Source organism: Micropterus salmoides, unplaced genomic scaffold, assembly GCF_014851395.1.
Source record: "Micropterus salmoides isolate LMB-PRFRI ecotype aquatic unplaced genomic scaffold, ASM1485139v1 Ms_hic_scaffold_11, whole genome shotgun sequence".
In the NCBI taxonomy this organism is placed as follows: domain Eukaryota; kingdom Metazoa; phylum Chordata; class Actinopteri; order Centrarchiformes; family Centrarchidae; genus Micropterus; species Micropterus salmoides.
In genome coordinates, this window is record NW_024040152.1 from 20972816 (window position 1) to 20990815 (window position 18000).

Genomic DNA, 18000 nt, shown 5'->3' on the forward strand with positions numbered 1-18000 from the left:
ACACTTGTATTACTGTTGGTTAACTTATGTATAAACTGGCTGTACAGTCATTTTGACTACAGACATTTAAACCAGACACAAGAACCACTAAATGTGAATACCAGCACTCCAAGGAGACTCACTGCAACATTATTCAGACCTACATGGTCCAGACTGAACTCAAACATTTTTCAATGACGCATTTGGGGGAAGGTAGGTACAGTAGAAGCATGCAAGTAAGATTTCACTGCTGTTTTATTGTGGAGTTCTTCCTCTGAGACAGTCTCCCTGGGGTAAAATGTCCTAGGTGTGAGTGTAGTCACATGACTGACCTGGGTTCCATCTGGTCCAATCAGATCCAGCGATCCCATAGTGCTGTAGAGGAAACGCGTGATCTTCATGAAGTTGTCGTCTCCGATGGACCAGGAACCGTCGACCAGGAAAGCCAGGTCAGCCTTGGCCTCCTTACACACTAGATGGATAGATGGATAAAAGGACAGACAAGAGATATATATAGATTTAGTCAGCACATCATTTTTTCTCTACATTTAAAGAAGTAATTTCATACAGAATGAAGGTCAAAGGAGGACAAAGCATAACTTGAATGTTAACTCGCTGCCTCATATATTCAGACTCTGAGCAAATATGCATAGCATGAAGCACTGCAAATATACATCTGCTGCAAAAGGGTAAATGTGCAAAGGCTGCGTCCTCAGATTAATTTTCACACTGTAGAGTTTATAAGATTATAATGCACACGCTCTAACTCAGAGTTTGAAAACTGATTTTTCGACCATTATTCCTAGTCAAGCATGACTTTTCCTTCTTTTATTCTTCTCAGGTTTCTAAATGACTCCCAGTAGCCTTATCTTATGCCGTAAAGTTGTTTTGTGGTTTTAAGTTCTTCACTGAATTCCAAACCTTGCTCATGAGCATGTCAACTTTCAGAAAAGCCAGGGGGGGATAACCTGAAGTGGTTGTAATTCGAAATGCAACAAAGTGCGAGAAGAGAAGAGAAGATGAGGAAATAAAATAAAACATTAAATAATACAAAAATATTTTCTACTGGTATTAGAAATAAAGGCTTTTATCATATATTTTTACAAAACTTTATGGTTTCATGTGGCTTATTCTGATCAAAGCTATGATGATATTACACTTTTTTAATATCTCAGTCTGTGTTATCTGTCTTAAACACTGTCACCACACATCATTTTCTGTCTATCCCTTTTTTTAAACTGTCTTTTTCTCACTTTTCTCAGTCTGATGCTACCACTCGGTCTTTCCCATTTGTCTTTGTCTACTCCCCTCTGCTTTCCGTCTGCAGCTCTATGCAGAGCCTGTCCTTCTCATCCTGCCTATGACTTTGTTTCTCTTCCTCTTGTTGTTTTTTCTGTCTCTCTCTTCCACTTAAGTCCACACCTTTGCTTTCTCTTTCCCCCATCTTTGTGGTTCTGACCTGAGTAAAGGTTGCCCGTCATTAGAGATGAGGGCATCGGTCTGACAAAGGTCAGAAACTTCGACAGAAATGCTTACAGACAGGCTCAGCAGGTGTGTCAGTTCATGTCTGTGGAGTTTGTAGTGCACTTTTACTTGAGACCATTAGACAGGAACAGAGGAGCAGTATCGTATGGGTAGGAAGTGAAGGGTCGGACTGTGAACTTGAGACCCTTTGTTCCTAATCTCGCTAGACTTGTCAGACTTGTCAATCCCCTACAGTGAGAGTATCTTGCCTGTTCATGAGCTGTTTACCCTTGTAGTTTAAATTACAGTTAATCTAGGTTTAAAGTAAAGGGTAACCCTCTGGTATTAAGTTGTTATGATCAATGTTCGGATTCCCTGTGACATTTTAGTGTAAGTGTTTAAGTGTTTTGTAAGGATTCATTTATTTTACTGATAGCGTAGCTTCCTGGGTAAAGAAAATTAAAAACAATGTGTTACTGTTAACATAGCTTGGAATTTAAAAAGACTAGCCAACATGTACATACTGTAGTTATAAAGTGACATGTCACATGTCACTCACAGGTGCACCCTCTATGTTGGAGCCAGTGTGGCCTGTTTGTGAATGGTAATTGGACTGAGTGCTCTGTTATTTTGGGGCTGAACAGAAATTAGTTAAGCGGAAGCTGGGAGGGAGCAATCAGCTGCAGCCCACAGTAAAGTCACTGTGGAATACAGAAAACGTGTCGTCGACTTCCTGTGTGAGACATTCAAGTGTCTTCGGACTTTTTCTTTTTGCTTACCTAAAATTTACTTTACTCCCTGATTATGTTATATCACCCCCACCAAATTCCCAAATTTCCTTCCAGGTCACTGTTGATGTTTTGAAACTAAACACAGTTCACAGTTGTGAAAAGTACAGAGTTGCATAACAAAAACTGAACTGTTAGATTACGTCCTCGTTTCCTGTTTCAAAATCAAAAAAATACAGTTACCGTAAAAAGTAATGAATTGACTACAACACACAAAGTGATATGAAAGTGAGTTTGTGTTTCTTGCTCACCCTCTTTAGGAGGTGGGATGGTGGGAGGGGGCTCTGTTGTCGGGGGTTCAGTCGGAGCTTGAGTGGGCGCTGGCACTGGACACACACAAACACACACACACACACACACACACACACACACAGGGAAACATGACAAGGTCATCGATCATGATGGCAGTGACAAGTGTCATCATCATGGGGTTTATCTGCCGACCACACACATACACAAACACAGTCAATAGGCTGGCCCATTGAGAGACAGCAGTGGCCTGTTTCTATTAAGCTGAAAGTTTCCTAATCCTCTTCTTCCCTCCTACACCTGAGATCTTGACCTTTACATAGACAAGATTTCTAGCAATCTGTCTTTACAATCTACGTATACATGAACAATCCAACTGCTGTGTTTTGCTCTGTCCATCTTTCTTTCCGTCTCTGAATTACAGCAATCAAACTTAAAAATCTTTCTTTGTTCTTTCTACATATCTCTCTACCTTCATTCTATAAGTTGGGGACAGCAAATAGGGCTATTTTCATCAGTCTAGTATCTGTCTGACCAGAGGATGTTTTTTTAGTGTCAAAACAGCCCCGGGTTAAGGTATGCCTCAGTGCCAAGCCAATTACTTTGCAGAAACAGTGGGTTCTGTCAACCTAAAGTACAGCAAGTAAATCATCCTGGAAACATCAGCGACTGCCCACAGAAGAGGTACATACTTCATGAAAAAAATGTTTCTCTGGCTTTCACAGTAACGTGTTGGTTTTCCTCCCAATACTTTTACTGAAGTAAAAATTCAAAAACTGGACATAAGTGAGTATACTTGTCTGGTAGTTTTCCTACTTTATTTTATCTTAACACTTCAGCTCACTTGTCAATGGACCCATAACTGTTGCTTAATCAAATGGTTGAGCTTCCTGTTGAATTTAATCACAGGTGTCTACTTAAAATCTGTGGATCAACAACATAATTTGTGGGGAATCTATCTATCTGTATCTGAGACCATACGTATCTATCCATATATCTATAAGCCTGGTTGTAAGCTGAGCCCTCCTTGTCCCTGCAGCTGTGAGGATCACCTCACCTCCTCAGCTGACCAATGAACTGAAGAAGAGAAGGTTGCAGAGGAGAGACAGTTGCATGGCAGAAGGTGGCTAACAGGCGGGACAGATGGAGAATGAGAAGTAAAGAGAGATTTTAAGGATTCAATGGGAACTAAGAAAGGAGGGAGGGGTGAAGGTGGGCAAGACATGGGTAAAAAAAATGGAAAAAGGGTTGAGTGAGAGTTAACTTCCTTATATAAAACATTTGAGACATACATGTCATGTCAGTGATGGAAACAGAAGGTCCCTCCATTTCCTGCAGCTGGGTGTGAATGCTGATCTGGTATTGGCTGCTTGGAGTGAGGTCATAGAAGCACTGTCGGGAAGCACCACCTCCCAGGCTGACTTCCTGCTTCTGACCATCTGCAAGTAAAAAACAAAACAAACAAACAAAAAAAGGATGAAGTTTCAGATCGACAGAAATAAAATCAGGCTCAAATCCTACTAAAGCACCTGTTTCAAATTAACTGTATTTGCGGAGCACATTTCCTCTTTTTCAGCCATGTTCGGCATTATTGTCGAGCCTGGGAGCTGCTAAGTAATCACTTTATGTCAGAGTTGGATACTAAGCAGCTTTATTGGAGCAGTCAGGATGCAAGGTCTCATGTTCAAGGGCACATTAAAGATTAGCAGCTGAAGTACAGAAGTAGCACTCATTCACCACCATGCACAGACCCGGTCAGGTCGTCTGGAAATTCAAACTTGATGTGACAATCTTGCTTTCAACTGTAGTATTGGAGTATCTGCAACAAGTAAAAATAATTATTAATAACAACAATTTTAATACCTTATTTTAGGGTAACAGACGGTAGGATATACAGGTAAATATCAATTTATACATATATCAGTTTTCAGCTCATCTTGGTAAGCTTCATGTCTTATTTGATACATGAAAGTCTGTAGTGCATCACATTCATCCAATCTCTGGCTGATTTATCACAAATGAATGTAAAATCTAACGTAAAATAAAGCAAGGTGACAAACTGCAGCTGTACTAGTGCACCAAAAAGTAACTAGACAATTCTGCAGTTAAAATCACAGTGGAAACCATCATTATATCCACCGAAGAAGAATCACATTATTGACTTCTTTCATCAATTTCCTCCAGATTGCAGACTGCAAACACTTTCAATTTAGTGTTTATATTAGAAAGCGGCAGAGGGACAGCATCACAGAAAAGAAATAATGTTGGCAACCAAAAATGGACAAACTGGAAGTGCACATACACATATATTAATAGCTGCCATTTGTCAGTTTTATTAGTCCAAATCTGTTTCCTAATGTGTCTCTCATCTTGGGGAGTGAGAAATTAGCTCCCCCACCACACACACAAGAAACAGCCATAGATAAGAAAGTTTAGGAAAACCTTCTCCATCTGAGAAGGTGTTTTAGCTACTGGTTGGCTCTGATTGGATTAAACCAAATCTCTCAATTCCAGTCACTGCTCAGACAGGAGATAAAAAATAAAAAAGTACAGGTGGGAAGGAAGATTTCTCATTTTGCTGTCATTTCTCTGATAGTAAAAGACAGTGAAAGGTGAACACACACATCACTTACTGTGCATGGTCCTTCAAGTGGAAGCAGGTTTATTCATGTCTCTAATCTCTACATTTCCTAGCTAGCGCTCCAGCTTCCCATTTATTTTAATCAACCTATACTCCAACCATCAACTGGAACCCTGTCTGGAAAAGTCATTTTAAAACAGAGCTAACATATTAACCATTTTCAATTCAGGTGTGGCTCTGTCATCGCCTTAATATTGTGCGTGCTGCCTCACTGACACGCCTAAGCAATACGGTGTGGACACACCTGTGCGACACAACCGAATAATGAATAGCATAATTGAAATAAATTAACTTATTTTTTCAAAATGCTCAACTCTGGTGAAAGTACATTTCTTTCACAGTTTGCAGATTTCAACAAGAGAAAAGGCAGAAAATGTATTTTAAAGGAACATTTTGCCTTTTTTTAAATCTACACACTAAGAAGCTAAAGCCAGAAGATGATTAGCTTAACTTATTTTAGCTTAGCTTAGCATAGCTTAGCGTAAAGACTGAAAGTGTCATGTCACTATTCCTGGTTTAACTTTTTAAACCAAGTACTACTTTGTGGGCAACAGAAGGATTACAAGAAAGCTCTTTTATAGGTAGATGGCCTACAGTTGGTTATTTTAACCCCAGTTTGTACAACTTTCAGACTTGCACATTATTAAGTACATTGGATGACATTTTATTGTGCCACAGAAAGTATTGAGCCAAGCCATCTTTCTGTTTCTTCCATTTTCTTTCCTGAGCTGTGTATGACATGATCTCCCACTGCACCAACACAGTGGACTCACTGAAAGAAATGAGGATGGCCCCATAGACCTATCATTATGAAGACTTATTAAGTATTGCCATGTCCCCATATCTCTTTTCTCATTATTATTATCATCTCAGAGGTAAAGTAAAAAAAAAAAAAAAACCCATCGCCACTGTGCCTGATTCTGTTTCCTATGTGACCTTTTAACATATGCTGACATTTAAAAAATAAACTTAGGAAAAGATTTTCTCATGGACAGATAAATAATCGAAAGAATAAGCATACGGCTATAAAGAAAAATATCTTTATTGTCACTGTTTCAACTGTGTTATTTTTTACTGTCGATTTAATACGAACCTGTGCTGCACAACCAACGGCCCTCTGAGGACAAATAAAAATAAAACTTGAACTTGAAGCTGTTCACTGTGAGTGGACCAGCTCCAAAATACTCTCTTGTCGAAAGGACAAATTGTACAGTGGTTTTATTAAGGGTTTTATATTTTCGACATTTGATTCAATGGGACAAATGTAACAAAGGTGAGGTTTAAATAGATGTTTTGAATAGTGATTTGATTAAACTAGTTTCTGGTAGATATGTATGAGAGTTTACTTCTTTCTTTTTTAAGAGCTCCTTCCTTTGTTCCCTCCTTCATTTCTTCCTCTGTCTCCCTTTTTCCAGGTATTAACGTAAATGAGCTGTGCATTAAACAGCTTCTTTAGGTCATATTCGGTGTCTTTATTTGTTTTATTTTTGACACAATAACATGGGCAATTCTCAAGCGGTTTCCTCCCATACGCATTCATATCATATCTCCCTTCCTTTCAGCAAACAGAGAGATTTATGAATATCCTTTGCAATGACAGAAATATATAAGTCTTATTTCCACAGAGGCTCATATCAATATGAATCCAGATGACTGTGAAAGGTATATGTAACCAACACACACATCCAACCAGTCCTGAGCTGACTCGTCTTTGTGTTAATAATAAACAGAGGAGACATTTTCATGAGGACAGACTGTAAATCTATAAGGTAACATATTCCGAATTTGAAGTTAAATCCAGCCACCTAACCAAATATCAGATCTGTAGTAAAACATTTGATTTATTGACTGAATTGTATTCCAGTCACTTAACTGGCAAAAGCCATGATGAAACATGTTGGGATGACTGCAGGTGCACACTGAAATGTTGGTGAAAACAGAAAACTGTTGCCTGTGTACATGCATTTTTTCAAGGATTTCTACTTGTTTCTGAAAACGTTGTCTGAATGTAACTTTTTTCATTAGTAGTTTTTTTTCCAAACAGCAGTTAAAAGGTGCAATTCGGACCACATTTTAGCACAATGATGAAGTTACGCTTATTTTGAAGTCAGAACAGATAAGTCAGTCTGCTTGGATTGAGCTGCCTGTCTGGTGTCAAAGGCAAAACTTATAAAAGCATTAAATCAAGAAATTAACTCACTTTTCACCACCTTTGAGAATACAGATGAGAAACACAAACCCAAACACTGTCATTAACTTACTGAGTGTGGACTGTATGAAGACTCTGTATAACGTGGCATGTAGAAGAGGCTGCCACTGGACACAAATGCTGTTGGGACGCACCTGGTAGGTTGACAAGCCAGAGACACCGAGGAACACTAGAGACAGAGAGTAAGATCAGATTCAGCATCTATTTTTTAAATTCCTGTTTTCATGTAAGACTCACTGATGTTCTATGTGCAATCACACAAAAAAAAACCCTTTGTCTGTTGATTACAAATTACTGTACAGACAAGACATCTCTAAGAGAATTACATTTAATTACAAAATCTATCAAATGACACATGAACATTGTGCAACAATCAGCAGCACTACAATCAATAGCCAAGTATTTTCTCCCAAACAAATAAAAACATGAAGCAGAACATCAAAGTAAAAGTCTGATAAAATGGTCACTTTTGATTATTATCCTTTTGAATGGCTTGCAGTAATGTACATTGTAAGTTATAAGTAATGTTTTACAGTATTGAAAAAAATATTGGTTTCTGACAAAACACATTTTCTGACCTAACCAGGGTTTTTCCTTATTGTCTCTCGTCTGGTAAAAACAATCCACCACCCAGCTCCTTCTCCCACTTCACCCAAGACTCCAACCGGGAGAGACTCAGACACCCATCCATATAGCACTATGGCTGGGTTTGCTCAAGCTATGAATAATGTAGGCAACTAAGTCTGCACCAAACTACAGTATACTCATGAAGTAAACTCTGATTCTTATTCATTGTGCTGCAGACACATATGATTAAGTAAACTACACGTCACTTTGGTTGTTCAGAGAGAAATAGTAATGGTTATATGCAACTTCATATCAAATACATATTTTATAATGTGTCACCAAAACTTTGACTGATTGACTAATAATAGTGCACAAAGTAGTGTAGAGCTCAATCTGAACAGTCAGCATTAAGGTTGGGTTTAGGCTAAAGATAGAGTTAGAGCTACATTGTCTGTATTATGCATCAAATACACAAATAGCACACATCTCTGTTTTTGTCTTCTGATAGCTTAAGAGATTAACAATGTACCAATAATATTAAGTGTAAATGGTGGGAATGTATCTATCCTGACAGTTCCAGTTACTACATTCACTTCTAGGGCATATGTTAGGACAAATCATAAAGTAACACAATTAGTCAGGCTTGGTGTTTAACTGTCTTGTGGGGGAACAATGAGGCATGATGCAGCAAAATGCAAAACACCAAGAGCAATTTAAATATCTGAAGCTTGTTTGGTTGTGAGATTTCAGTGTACCATAAGCAAGCAATCCTCCCAGGAGTTACTCTCTTCGTTGTTCCTCTCCCTCCCTCCCAATCTCTCTCTTTCTCTCTCTATTACCCTTTCACTCGTTTTTCCCCCTTGTTAACGGAATTTGCTGACGGTATAAAAATAAATTTGGATAGTAAATGGATATTTTATGCTGGGACCATATGGCAGGTGCCTTGTTTTAAATACTAGTGAATAATGCATATGACAACCCATCATTGCATTCAATAATATGCAAAGACACACACAAACTCACTCTCATAAACAAAGATGTGCAAAAAGCACACTAGCATGTACAAACGCACATGTTGTCACATGAATACAGACATATGTTTTTAATATTATGTTTAGGCGCACGTGTACAGACAATAAGAAACTGTATAAGGATGGCAGCTTACTCCAAACAAAAGCCATATGAAACGTTTGCATATTATTCCACAATTTTATTTGTTTTTGGATAACTTTGACTTTGTTTCCTGTTTTGAGGGACGTCTGAGACACGTCTGATGACACTTTTATATTTTGCAATAATCAGCACAAGTCTAAGAACACATCAAATGCGTTTTGCTGAGATGGAGTACACTACCAGGCTTAAGTGGAAGTATGCAAAGACAGGTTTAAACTTCGAAAAAAACACGAAACTTGGACAAAGAAGGATAATATAATTAGAGAAGGGGAGAGTAAAATATAAAAAGTACAAAAAGGTGAGGGAACTGAGGAGGTGGTAGCATTTAAATTATCCAAAGGTCAAAATAAAATGTGTACTATGGATATAAACCATGGGAAACCATATGGAGATACTGCAATCAGTCAGAAATTACCTCTGTGTGTGTGAGAGAGAGAGTTGAGGTTGCCAGACTTGAAGCCAAATATTTGCACCCATCTGCCTTCCCAACCTCCAAACCCCCACCCTAGTTTCCACTATACTTTTTCTTCTTTCAACTTCAGCCTGTTTCCCGTCTCACAGTTCAACTTTCACTTACTTTCTGTTGTTGAAAAAACATATTACGGCATTCCCATTTTACAACATTGTGCTAATTCTTGAGACCTGATTGACTGAGCACCCTTCAGTGGTTCAGAGGAAAATTAATTCTTTACTCTACAGCTAGTGCCTGCACCCCAATACAAACCACATAAAACTTCATTTGGGGGAAACAGTTTGATTTCATTCAATGGTTCTCAAGGTACCAATAATTACGTTTTTATGCTATATGCTAGTATGTGCAATTTATTGATGCAAACATGCCAGTTGGCGCCCATGGTAAGATTGTAATGAATGCAGTGTACCCAGGGAAATATGTTACGGCATCTCCCTTATTAAAATGACAAATGACTGAATGCATCCCCCTTAATAAATCAGAATTCCTCCACTGTAGAGTACAAATATGGATAATGAGCTTAAATATGCCCTGTGTATTATGGGAAAATCTGGTACATCTAAAATGTATCAGTGCACTGTGAATTACTTGCATCTGATAGAGAATATGTTTTCTGCTGAATATTTGGTGATGAGTCCTGTTTTATGTCCCCCTGCCAAAATACAAAAAAATGTAACAAATAATGGGCACAAATAGGACTAGAAAAGTGCGTAAATGACTGAAAATCCAAAAATGTATTTCCAGATTTTTTGTACTTGAAATGGAGTTTATGTAGAGCAAAATATAGGTGAGATAGAGGCAACAACCTAAAGTGCCACACCAGGGACAGGGTGTAAAGTTTAAATATGGAGGGCTGATAAATCTACATGTCAATGCCTCATATTTAATCTTTCTCTCCTTATGAAATGATCTTTCATGATGAGAGCTGTATAGTGACAGGAAGGCATGAGGGAGTTGTCACTCATCCAACAGGGGGATGATTAATGAACAAATGAAAGACAGCATATTACTGCAGCACAAATTGATAAGTAATCTGTGTATCAAAAGAAATCCGCTTTAATTGTTGATTATAAATCTATTAATCACTCCACATTTAGTCCTTACATTTTATTTAACTGGGACAGTACATGTTAATGAACAAACATGGAATACATGCATGTAAACATGTCAGATTGTAGCTACAAGCTAATTTCCATCCGTAGATTTTGGTTCTCTATATTTTCCTCTAAAGTTAAGGGAAATAGCTTTTCAAGAAAAAAGCAAAAATCTCTTTTTGCTGTGTGCATTAATGTGCACCAGAAATTCATGACAGTATGTTTGTTTTCATCCCATGCGATGTCACCCCCTATTTGGTGAGTCCCTTCTGGCCAATCAGACAGTAGGCCCGAAAAACAACAGTAGATTTTAAAGAAGGGGATGATACAGCAGTTTCCTTAAAACCACACACGCACACACATACACACTGAATGGTAGTAAGCCAAAAAGACAACATGACTGTTTGGTGATTGACAGTGACACTATTCTGAGAGTATTTCAAAGAAAGAATGCACAAACAGATGCATGCACATGCACCCACACAGATATCTACACTACATACACTTTTCTTCTTTCTCTCTCTTTCTCTCTCTCTCTCTGTATCACCAGTTAATCTCTCTTTCTCCTTTCTCCTGACAGTCTATTTGTTTTAGATGAAAGCGACGTTGCATTAGGTCTTACTGCACCTACTTATACCAAATCTATATGCAAAAAGGATTGTTCACACTGGCTGACTAAGAAATATTAATATGCTTCTGTGTATCTGTCTGTTTGCTAAAGTCTTAATGGAAATTAAAGCATTCGTTATCAGCAGGCAGTTAAAACGCGTGTTGCACCTTTCACACTTTTTCTTTTCTTTTCAGCTGCTGCTTCCTCTTTCTGATGTTCACACTGTCTTTTGTGACAAATTTAGACTGTAAGGTGAAGTATAGTCCGCATTAGGGCTCATTTTGGATTGACTCATTTTGAAATTTGGTATGACTTTCCAAAAGTTAATTAGGTTATCATCTGGGAAAGCTCAATTAAAATTTTGCATCTGTTTTTTTCTTATTAACTTCAACAAACCAACTTAAGCAAACTAAATGTAAGACAGCCTATTCTATTTACAGTCATGCAAATAAAAATCTGATATCATATCCACCATTTACTACTCATTTTTCCAACAATGTATGAATGGTCTTTGCAGGTGTATGATAATGATGCTTACATGTCTTTGCATTTACTAGCAGTGGTTCACTTTGTCCTGTCGGGTAGGAAGCCGTCACTTGAACACTGTACTCCGTCCCACTTAGTAGATTCAGGAGGAGCATGGTGTTCACATCTTCACCCACTGTTGTCTCCAAAAGTGGTCCTGGAACTGACAAACACACACACACATGTAAAGATGAGTTATTGTATTTAAGAAAAAACACTAAAAACCAAATTCAGTTTCATGTAATTTTTATTAACAGAAGTTTGAAACATTGCCATTTAGAATTTAAACTTGGTGGGTTACATCCTGCACATCGTGCCAACATTACCAGAGATGGTTTTAAAATAAATCAACATTAACACAGGCTTAATTAGCCACCTATCTACAAGTGATAAAACCTGCCAGTGAGTTCATTTCAGACGGTCACCATGCTAGAGATGAGAAGCTGCTTTAGTCCACCTCTGTCTGAAATCAAGGAAATATCTATATATATATATTAGAAATATCTAAGAATTTTGAGTGGTAAATGTCACCATTATTACCACATGTTTCCATCCCTGCTGTAAATAGGAGCATTCTGTACTACACAATGACATCCAGGAGTATACACACACACACATACACACACACACAAACACAACTAGGCCACTAAAATACAAGTTATAAAAATAACAAGCTTTATTAAACCAGCTTTTCCAAATAACTATTAGAAAGTGCTTTACTAAATGAAAAAAAACATTCCTGCATACATATAATAAAGGGCTAAATTTAAAAAAAGAAACCAAGCCAATGCAATAAAAATAAAACACTGACACAAAACACTGGCACTGACTGTGGATTTGCAGACATGTTCAGGCTCTGTTACTTAAACGTTCCCTGCTCAGAGGCAGATCAACACCGGCTTCGTACCTTTCATACAGCACAGTGAGACACCAGCTTATTGGCACAATACTCCGGGGAAAAAAGGCAGTATGACAACGGCTACACAGAGACAGGAAGAGACACAACATGCTGGAAACTAAGGTAAACTACCACTGCAACATTACAGAAATATTTTTTATCAGCTGCTTGAGGTTGAACTAATCCATGCTCATTACATAATAACGTTACCTTTCCTGCATTTAGCTGATGTGATACATCGGCATTAACTCGCTTGCTGCTTTTCAGTAGGCTAACATTACTATCTGTGTATCATTTCTGAGGCTCAGAAATGTCAACACAGCTAAATGTATTGGATGATAATGAAACGTTTAGTGAGCTAGATTGAATATTATAAATCAGATTGTGTTCACACTTTTTAACGGTTAGACCGCAGTAAGTAACATCATTGTAACGTTAGCGGAAGGCTCTTCCTCTGTGTTGTTATCGCTGTTTTGTTGCAGTATTGTATATTATGTGGGTCATGTTAGTTACACGACTGAGACAGTGGAGAAGCTGTGTACCTGGGTATTGGTAAAAAGACAATAAATCTAAATTTAACGTTATGAAGCAGCGGCAGGTCCGAGCTAATGTAGCGTTAGCTGGCCGCTCCTGCCTTATATCACTGTAGGCTAACGTTATAAACAAATCGCTCCACATTTGCTTTTTACTGTTACATCCTTTCTTGCAGGTTAAGTCAATACTTTGACATAATACTGGTGGTACACAGGATAGTAATGTGGGTTGTGTTAGTTGGTGAAGTAATGTGGATCTCTGTGTTTTTCCAGCCTTTCTGATGTTCACTCTTTTCACGGATATCATGTGAATTTTGTTTGGTCTGATGGGCTTCAGCACGTAAAAACTTTATTGTTGTTTTCTATCCTTATGTGGAGTTTATGTTGTGCTGGGAGCAGGTTGTTTTGTGGTGTTAGTGGACAGCATGTTGTTAGCTGCGGTGTTGTCGCTGTAGTCTGAGAGAGGCTCGGGAGCGCACACAGGGCTACATCCGGACCCAGTGTCCTCACATTAAAAGCAGAACAATGGCTGATGCAAGCAACAGAGAAAACAGATGTGTGCTTCATTTCTAAGAGAGGTCTGCGCCCATTGACAAAAAGGAAGTAAAAATTTGATGTATTAAGTGATTTATTGAAAAACTACATATAGCCCCTTTAAGTTTCCTTTTAATATATTGTAGCTGTATATTGTGTGACTATCAATCTTCAGCTAATTTCGCATTCTACTGGAACCATCAGCCTAATATTTGTGTACATTTCTGACTGAATGTTCAAGGACCTCTGTGATTTAGATTGTTTGAAAACTCTTTTTTACTGACTACTCTATTTTATACTGCCATTGACTGCTGACATTGCACATCAACAGCTGCACTGTAAATCATTACAGCCCCATTTAGTAATGTCCACTTACGTTTTCTTTTTAACTTAAAGAGATTTAACAAGTTTTAGTAGACTTTTGTCAGATATGTGTTGATCGAACTTGAGTATGTAATTTATCAGTTGAAAAAAATGGCGGGTGTGTGAGGATGGGAGCAAGAGAAAAAAATAGCCTAGTTGCTGTGTCTTTTCAGTTTATTAGAAACCTCTTTAAACCATGGCAAAGTTAAAACATGGACATTATTGACTATTTATCAGGGTTGAGTGAGTACTCAATTGAAACGAGTATCTGCTGCAGATACTTTTTTACAAGTATGAGTATCATCAGATTATTGTTCACTTACTATTATAATCAAAAATATTGCTTTGAAGCTGAATTCTAAGGATATTCTGTAAATACTTTTCTAATAAATATAAGAACTTCTGATTAACCCATACCAATTTCAGGCTTAAATAACTAACATCCAGTTAGTCCCCCCACATCCAGGTTAAGCTCTGCCCATTCCGGCTATAGATACAAATAATTTTACAGATACAGATAGTGGTGTACTCGTTCATCTCTACTATATATATATTTTTACACTGCAGATACCTCATATATTCAAATTCCAACCCAAATACTTTTGTGGTAAACAAGGAAAAAGTAGTGCCACCATTAGAGTGTGTACCTGACAATGGCCTTTTACATGTAAATTGAAACAAATTTGGAATTTAAATCCTTTTAACTTGAAATGGAAAGTAGTATAAATGTAGTTAAGTTGTTTTAACTCTAACTGTGAGCTGGAATAATGCAGAAATGTATGTCGGTAAGACTAGTTATTCTGCATTAATAAATTTAAATAATTATTTGTTTAAACTCAAAAGTATGAAGTTGAAACAAGTTGTAAAAAAACAACGTTGAGACAACTAGAACACTATAGTTATATCAACTTTATGAACCTTAATTTGTGAGTTGAAACAAAAGCATTCTTCATGATGAGTTGACCAGCCTTTTTTAAGGAGGCAGATGAAATTGCATTTCCAAGTTAAACTAACTTGAAATGTGTTATAGTATGCTTTAGTTTGGAGTCTTGTTTCTGCTAGGGACAACTGACAGTCACGTTAGTGACGGCAGATTCATTTGTTGCCATTTTCACTTTGAAACTGACATTTTACGTCACTGGTGTTTTTGAATTGTCCAAGGTATGTCTCAATATCGCCTGTCTGATTATTACACCTTCATTACACACGCCCTGCTCTGTACTGCCCTACCCTGTCCTGCACTATCCACACATGCCCAGCCAGACCCAGCCAAGATCTGCACTCAGTTCAATTCAATTCAAATTAGCTTTATTGGCATGAATGTATAACAACAATATTGGCATCATACAAGGCATCATACAAACTACATAAGAACAATCAACCCCATACATTTCATTAAACAAGTAATTAAAGCGTAAAGTAACTAACACTCCAGAGTGAGCGCTTGTAGTTATAAACCTGGTTTCTCTACTTCTTTCCTCTTATTGAATCACAAATATTTTGTTTTTTCTCCTGACCCATAGTTTTTGTTAATCTAGATTGTATTTGTTTAGTACCCTCTTTATGAAAAGTGTTACATGACAAAATATATATTTTTGAATTAGACAGAGGAGACAGGAAACGTAGGGATGAAAGAGGGGGAATAGCATCCGAAAATCTAACCAGGAATGGTACTGTTACATGGTACTCCCCACAAAATGGTGGGGGATGCCAGTACATCTGTGATCTGTGGTTGACTGCTATCTATAGATAATAAGTACTTGCATCACTTGTGGTGAACTGATTTTGGTGTCTCTCTTTCTTCTTTCTTATATACATAGAATATAAACATATATATATATTTTGTTGTTGTTTATATTCATTTGTAAATGCAAATGTAAATAATACAGTCACTAGTGCAAACACAAGTTCTGCTTGAACACCCAGAGTTCTGTGACAGTGTTCTGTCCTGCCGACTGACCCAGAAGTTCAGTCAAGACCTACTCTCCACAGCGAACACGAGATTACCTGAAATTCAAACATTTAACCACTAGACAATAACACACTACTCCAACTGAGAAAACCTGAAGCCAGAAAGCTCAGAAGAAGAAAAAATATAATAAAATATATAATAAAAATATATAATAAAATCTGCAAATCAGTAAAACCAGCTCACCAGAGACCAGTAAGTAAACGCACTTTACAGAAGCTTAAGCACTAAATTGGTTTAGAGTTTAGAGATTTAGAGAATTTTCACAATTTAACACATAAAAAGGTGATGAAGACGTTTTTTGTGAAGGAAATTCTGTGAAACATCAGCAGTGAGTTTCAGTGTGAGAGGCAGCGTCTGCTCATCTGTCACAGACTTGATGAAAACTTTACTTGCAAGACATCTGAACGATCAACAGATAACTTGTGTTGATGTATCCATATTTAATCCAGTATGTTTACAAGTAAATTGATGATGTGCAAATGCGGTACATATAATGTGACAATGTTATAAATCTTGAGTCAGTTCATTACATTTGAAAGGGGGCTGTGTGATATATAGTATAATTATTAAGGGATAACACCCAACACCCATCAGTCCATCAACTCTGGTCATAAGGATGAAAAAACCTTCAGCCAGAGCTCTGTGGACTGGTCTCGGCCTGTTGCGGAGACCAAGGCAAAGAAGAGCAAACATTTATTACGCTTATTCCGCAATATCATCTCAAAGGTGAGGATGTTTTTACATGGAAATTCTAATAAGTGCGACCACTTTAAAAGTACATAGGAATAGATTGGATTAGATCCGACCAGATATAACAGGTGGAACAGACCAGCATAGAACCTATTAAGGATTGATGATGAACTGTCTCGGGCAGCTCAACATCTCTGCTGCGTTCTTTCCTTCCCTTCATTTTGTAACTAACGAAAGCATTAGAATAACAAAATGTGTTTCTCCTCCAGATTTCTGATTCAAGTAACACGGATAAAGAAGCAGAGAACATAGACAAAATCTCCAGGTCTCCTGCTGTCTCCATAAACTCAGAGTCCACTGAGATTACCAACATCCCTGTATCAGGAACCATCGATAAGCCTGCTAAGGATCTTAATGATCTGATGCATTGTGATGACCAAGAATTCACTCGCCCTTGTACCCATCATCCCATCATCAGAGAGGAGAGCACATCAACATGTTCTTCTGCTTGGTCTTCCATGGATGGGGACAACATCTCGACAAGTTCCTCTTCTTGGTGTTCCATGAGTGAGGACGGCAGGATGACAGACTCTTCTTGGTGTTCCTCCCCTGACTCTGCTATCTCAGACATGATCACATCATTTGATCAGAATATCGATGAGGAGATTACAAAAATATGCCAAAGCTTCTGGAATCCAGAGAACATGGAGACAGAGGCAGATGATTTTGGAGAAGACCGGACCACAGAGACAGGATCAAGCTCCCTACATAGGTCAGAGGAGAGCATGAGATCTGCCTCCTGTGTCTCTCCTTCCTCCACCAACACTGCCATCTCTCAGGCAGGCAAAATGCTCGTCTCCCACGTGATTGATGAGGCTGTCAAGATACTGCAGTCCACTGAGGCTGTAAAGACACTGCAGTCCACTGAGGCTGTAAAGACACTGCAGTCTACTGAGGCCATCAACACACTGAAGTCCACTGAGGCTGTAAAGACACCGCAGTCCATTGAGGCCGTCAAGACACCGAAGTCCGCTGAGGCTGTCAAGACACCAAAGTCAGCTGAGGCTGTAAAGACACCGCACTCCATTGAGGCCGTCAAGACACCACAGTCAACTGAGGCTGTAAAGACACTGCAGTCCTCTGAGGCTGTAAAGACACTGCAGTCCGCTGAGGCCGTCAAGACACCACAGTCCTCTGAGGCTGTCAAGACACCAAAGTCAGCTGAGGCTGTAAAGACAC

The 18000-nt window shown here is 38.2% G+C and overlaps 1 protein-coding gene across 1 annotated transcript in view; it reads right to left on the reverse strand.

The window, feature by feature from the left end:
- LOC119898290 (collagen alpha-1(XIV) chain-like) overlaps nt 1-14636 on the reverse strand; it is a 21900-nt gene extending 7264 nt beyond the window's left edge. Inside the window, exons 1-6 of the mRNA XM_038712476.1 lie at nt 14609-14636; nt 11785-11934; nt 7383-7499; nt 3773-3919; nt 2483-2557; nt 312-451 (exon numbers count right to left, since the gene is read on the reverse strand). Of these exons, the coding sequence (XP_038568404.1) occupies nt 312-451; nt 2483-2557; nt 3773-3919; nt 7383-7499; nt 11785-11934; nt 14609-14636 (657 nt within the window). The remainder of the gene's footprint in view (nt 1-311; nt 452-2482; nt 2558-3772; nt 3920-7382; nt 7500-11784; nt 11935-14608) is intronic.
- Nucleotides 14637-18000: the final 3364 nt, after the last annotated feature.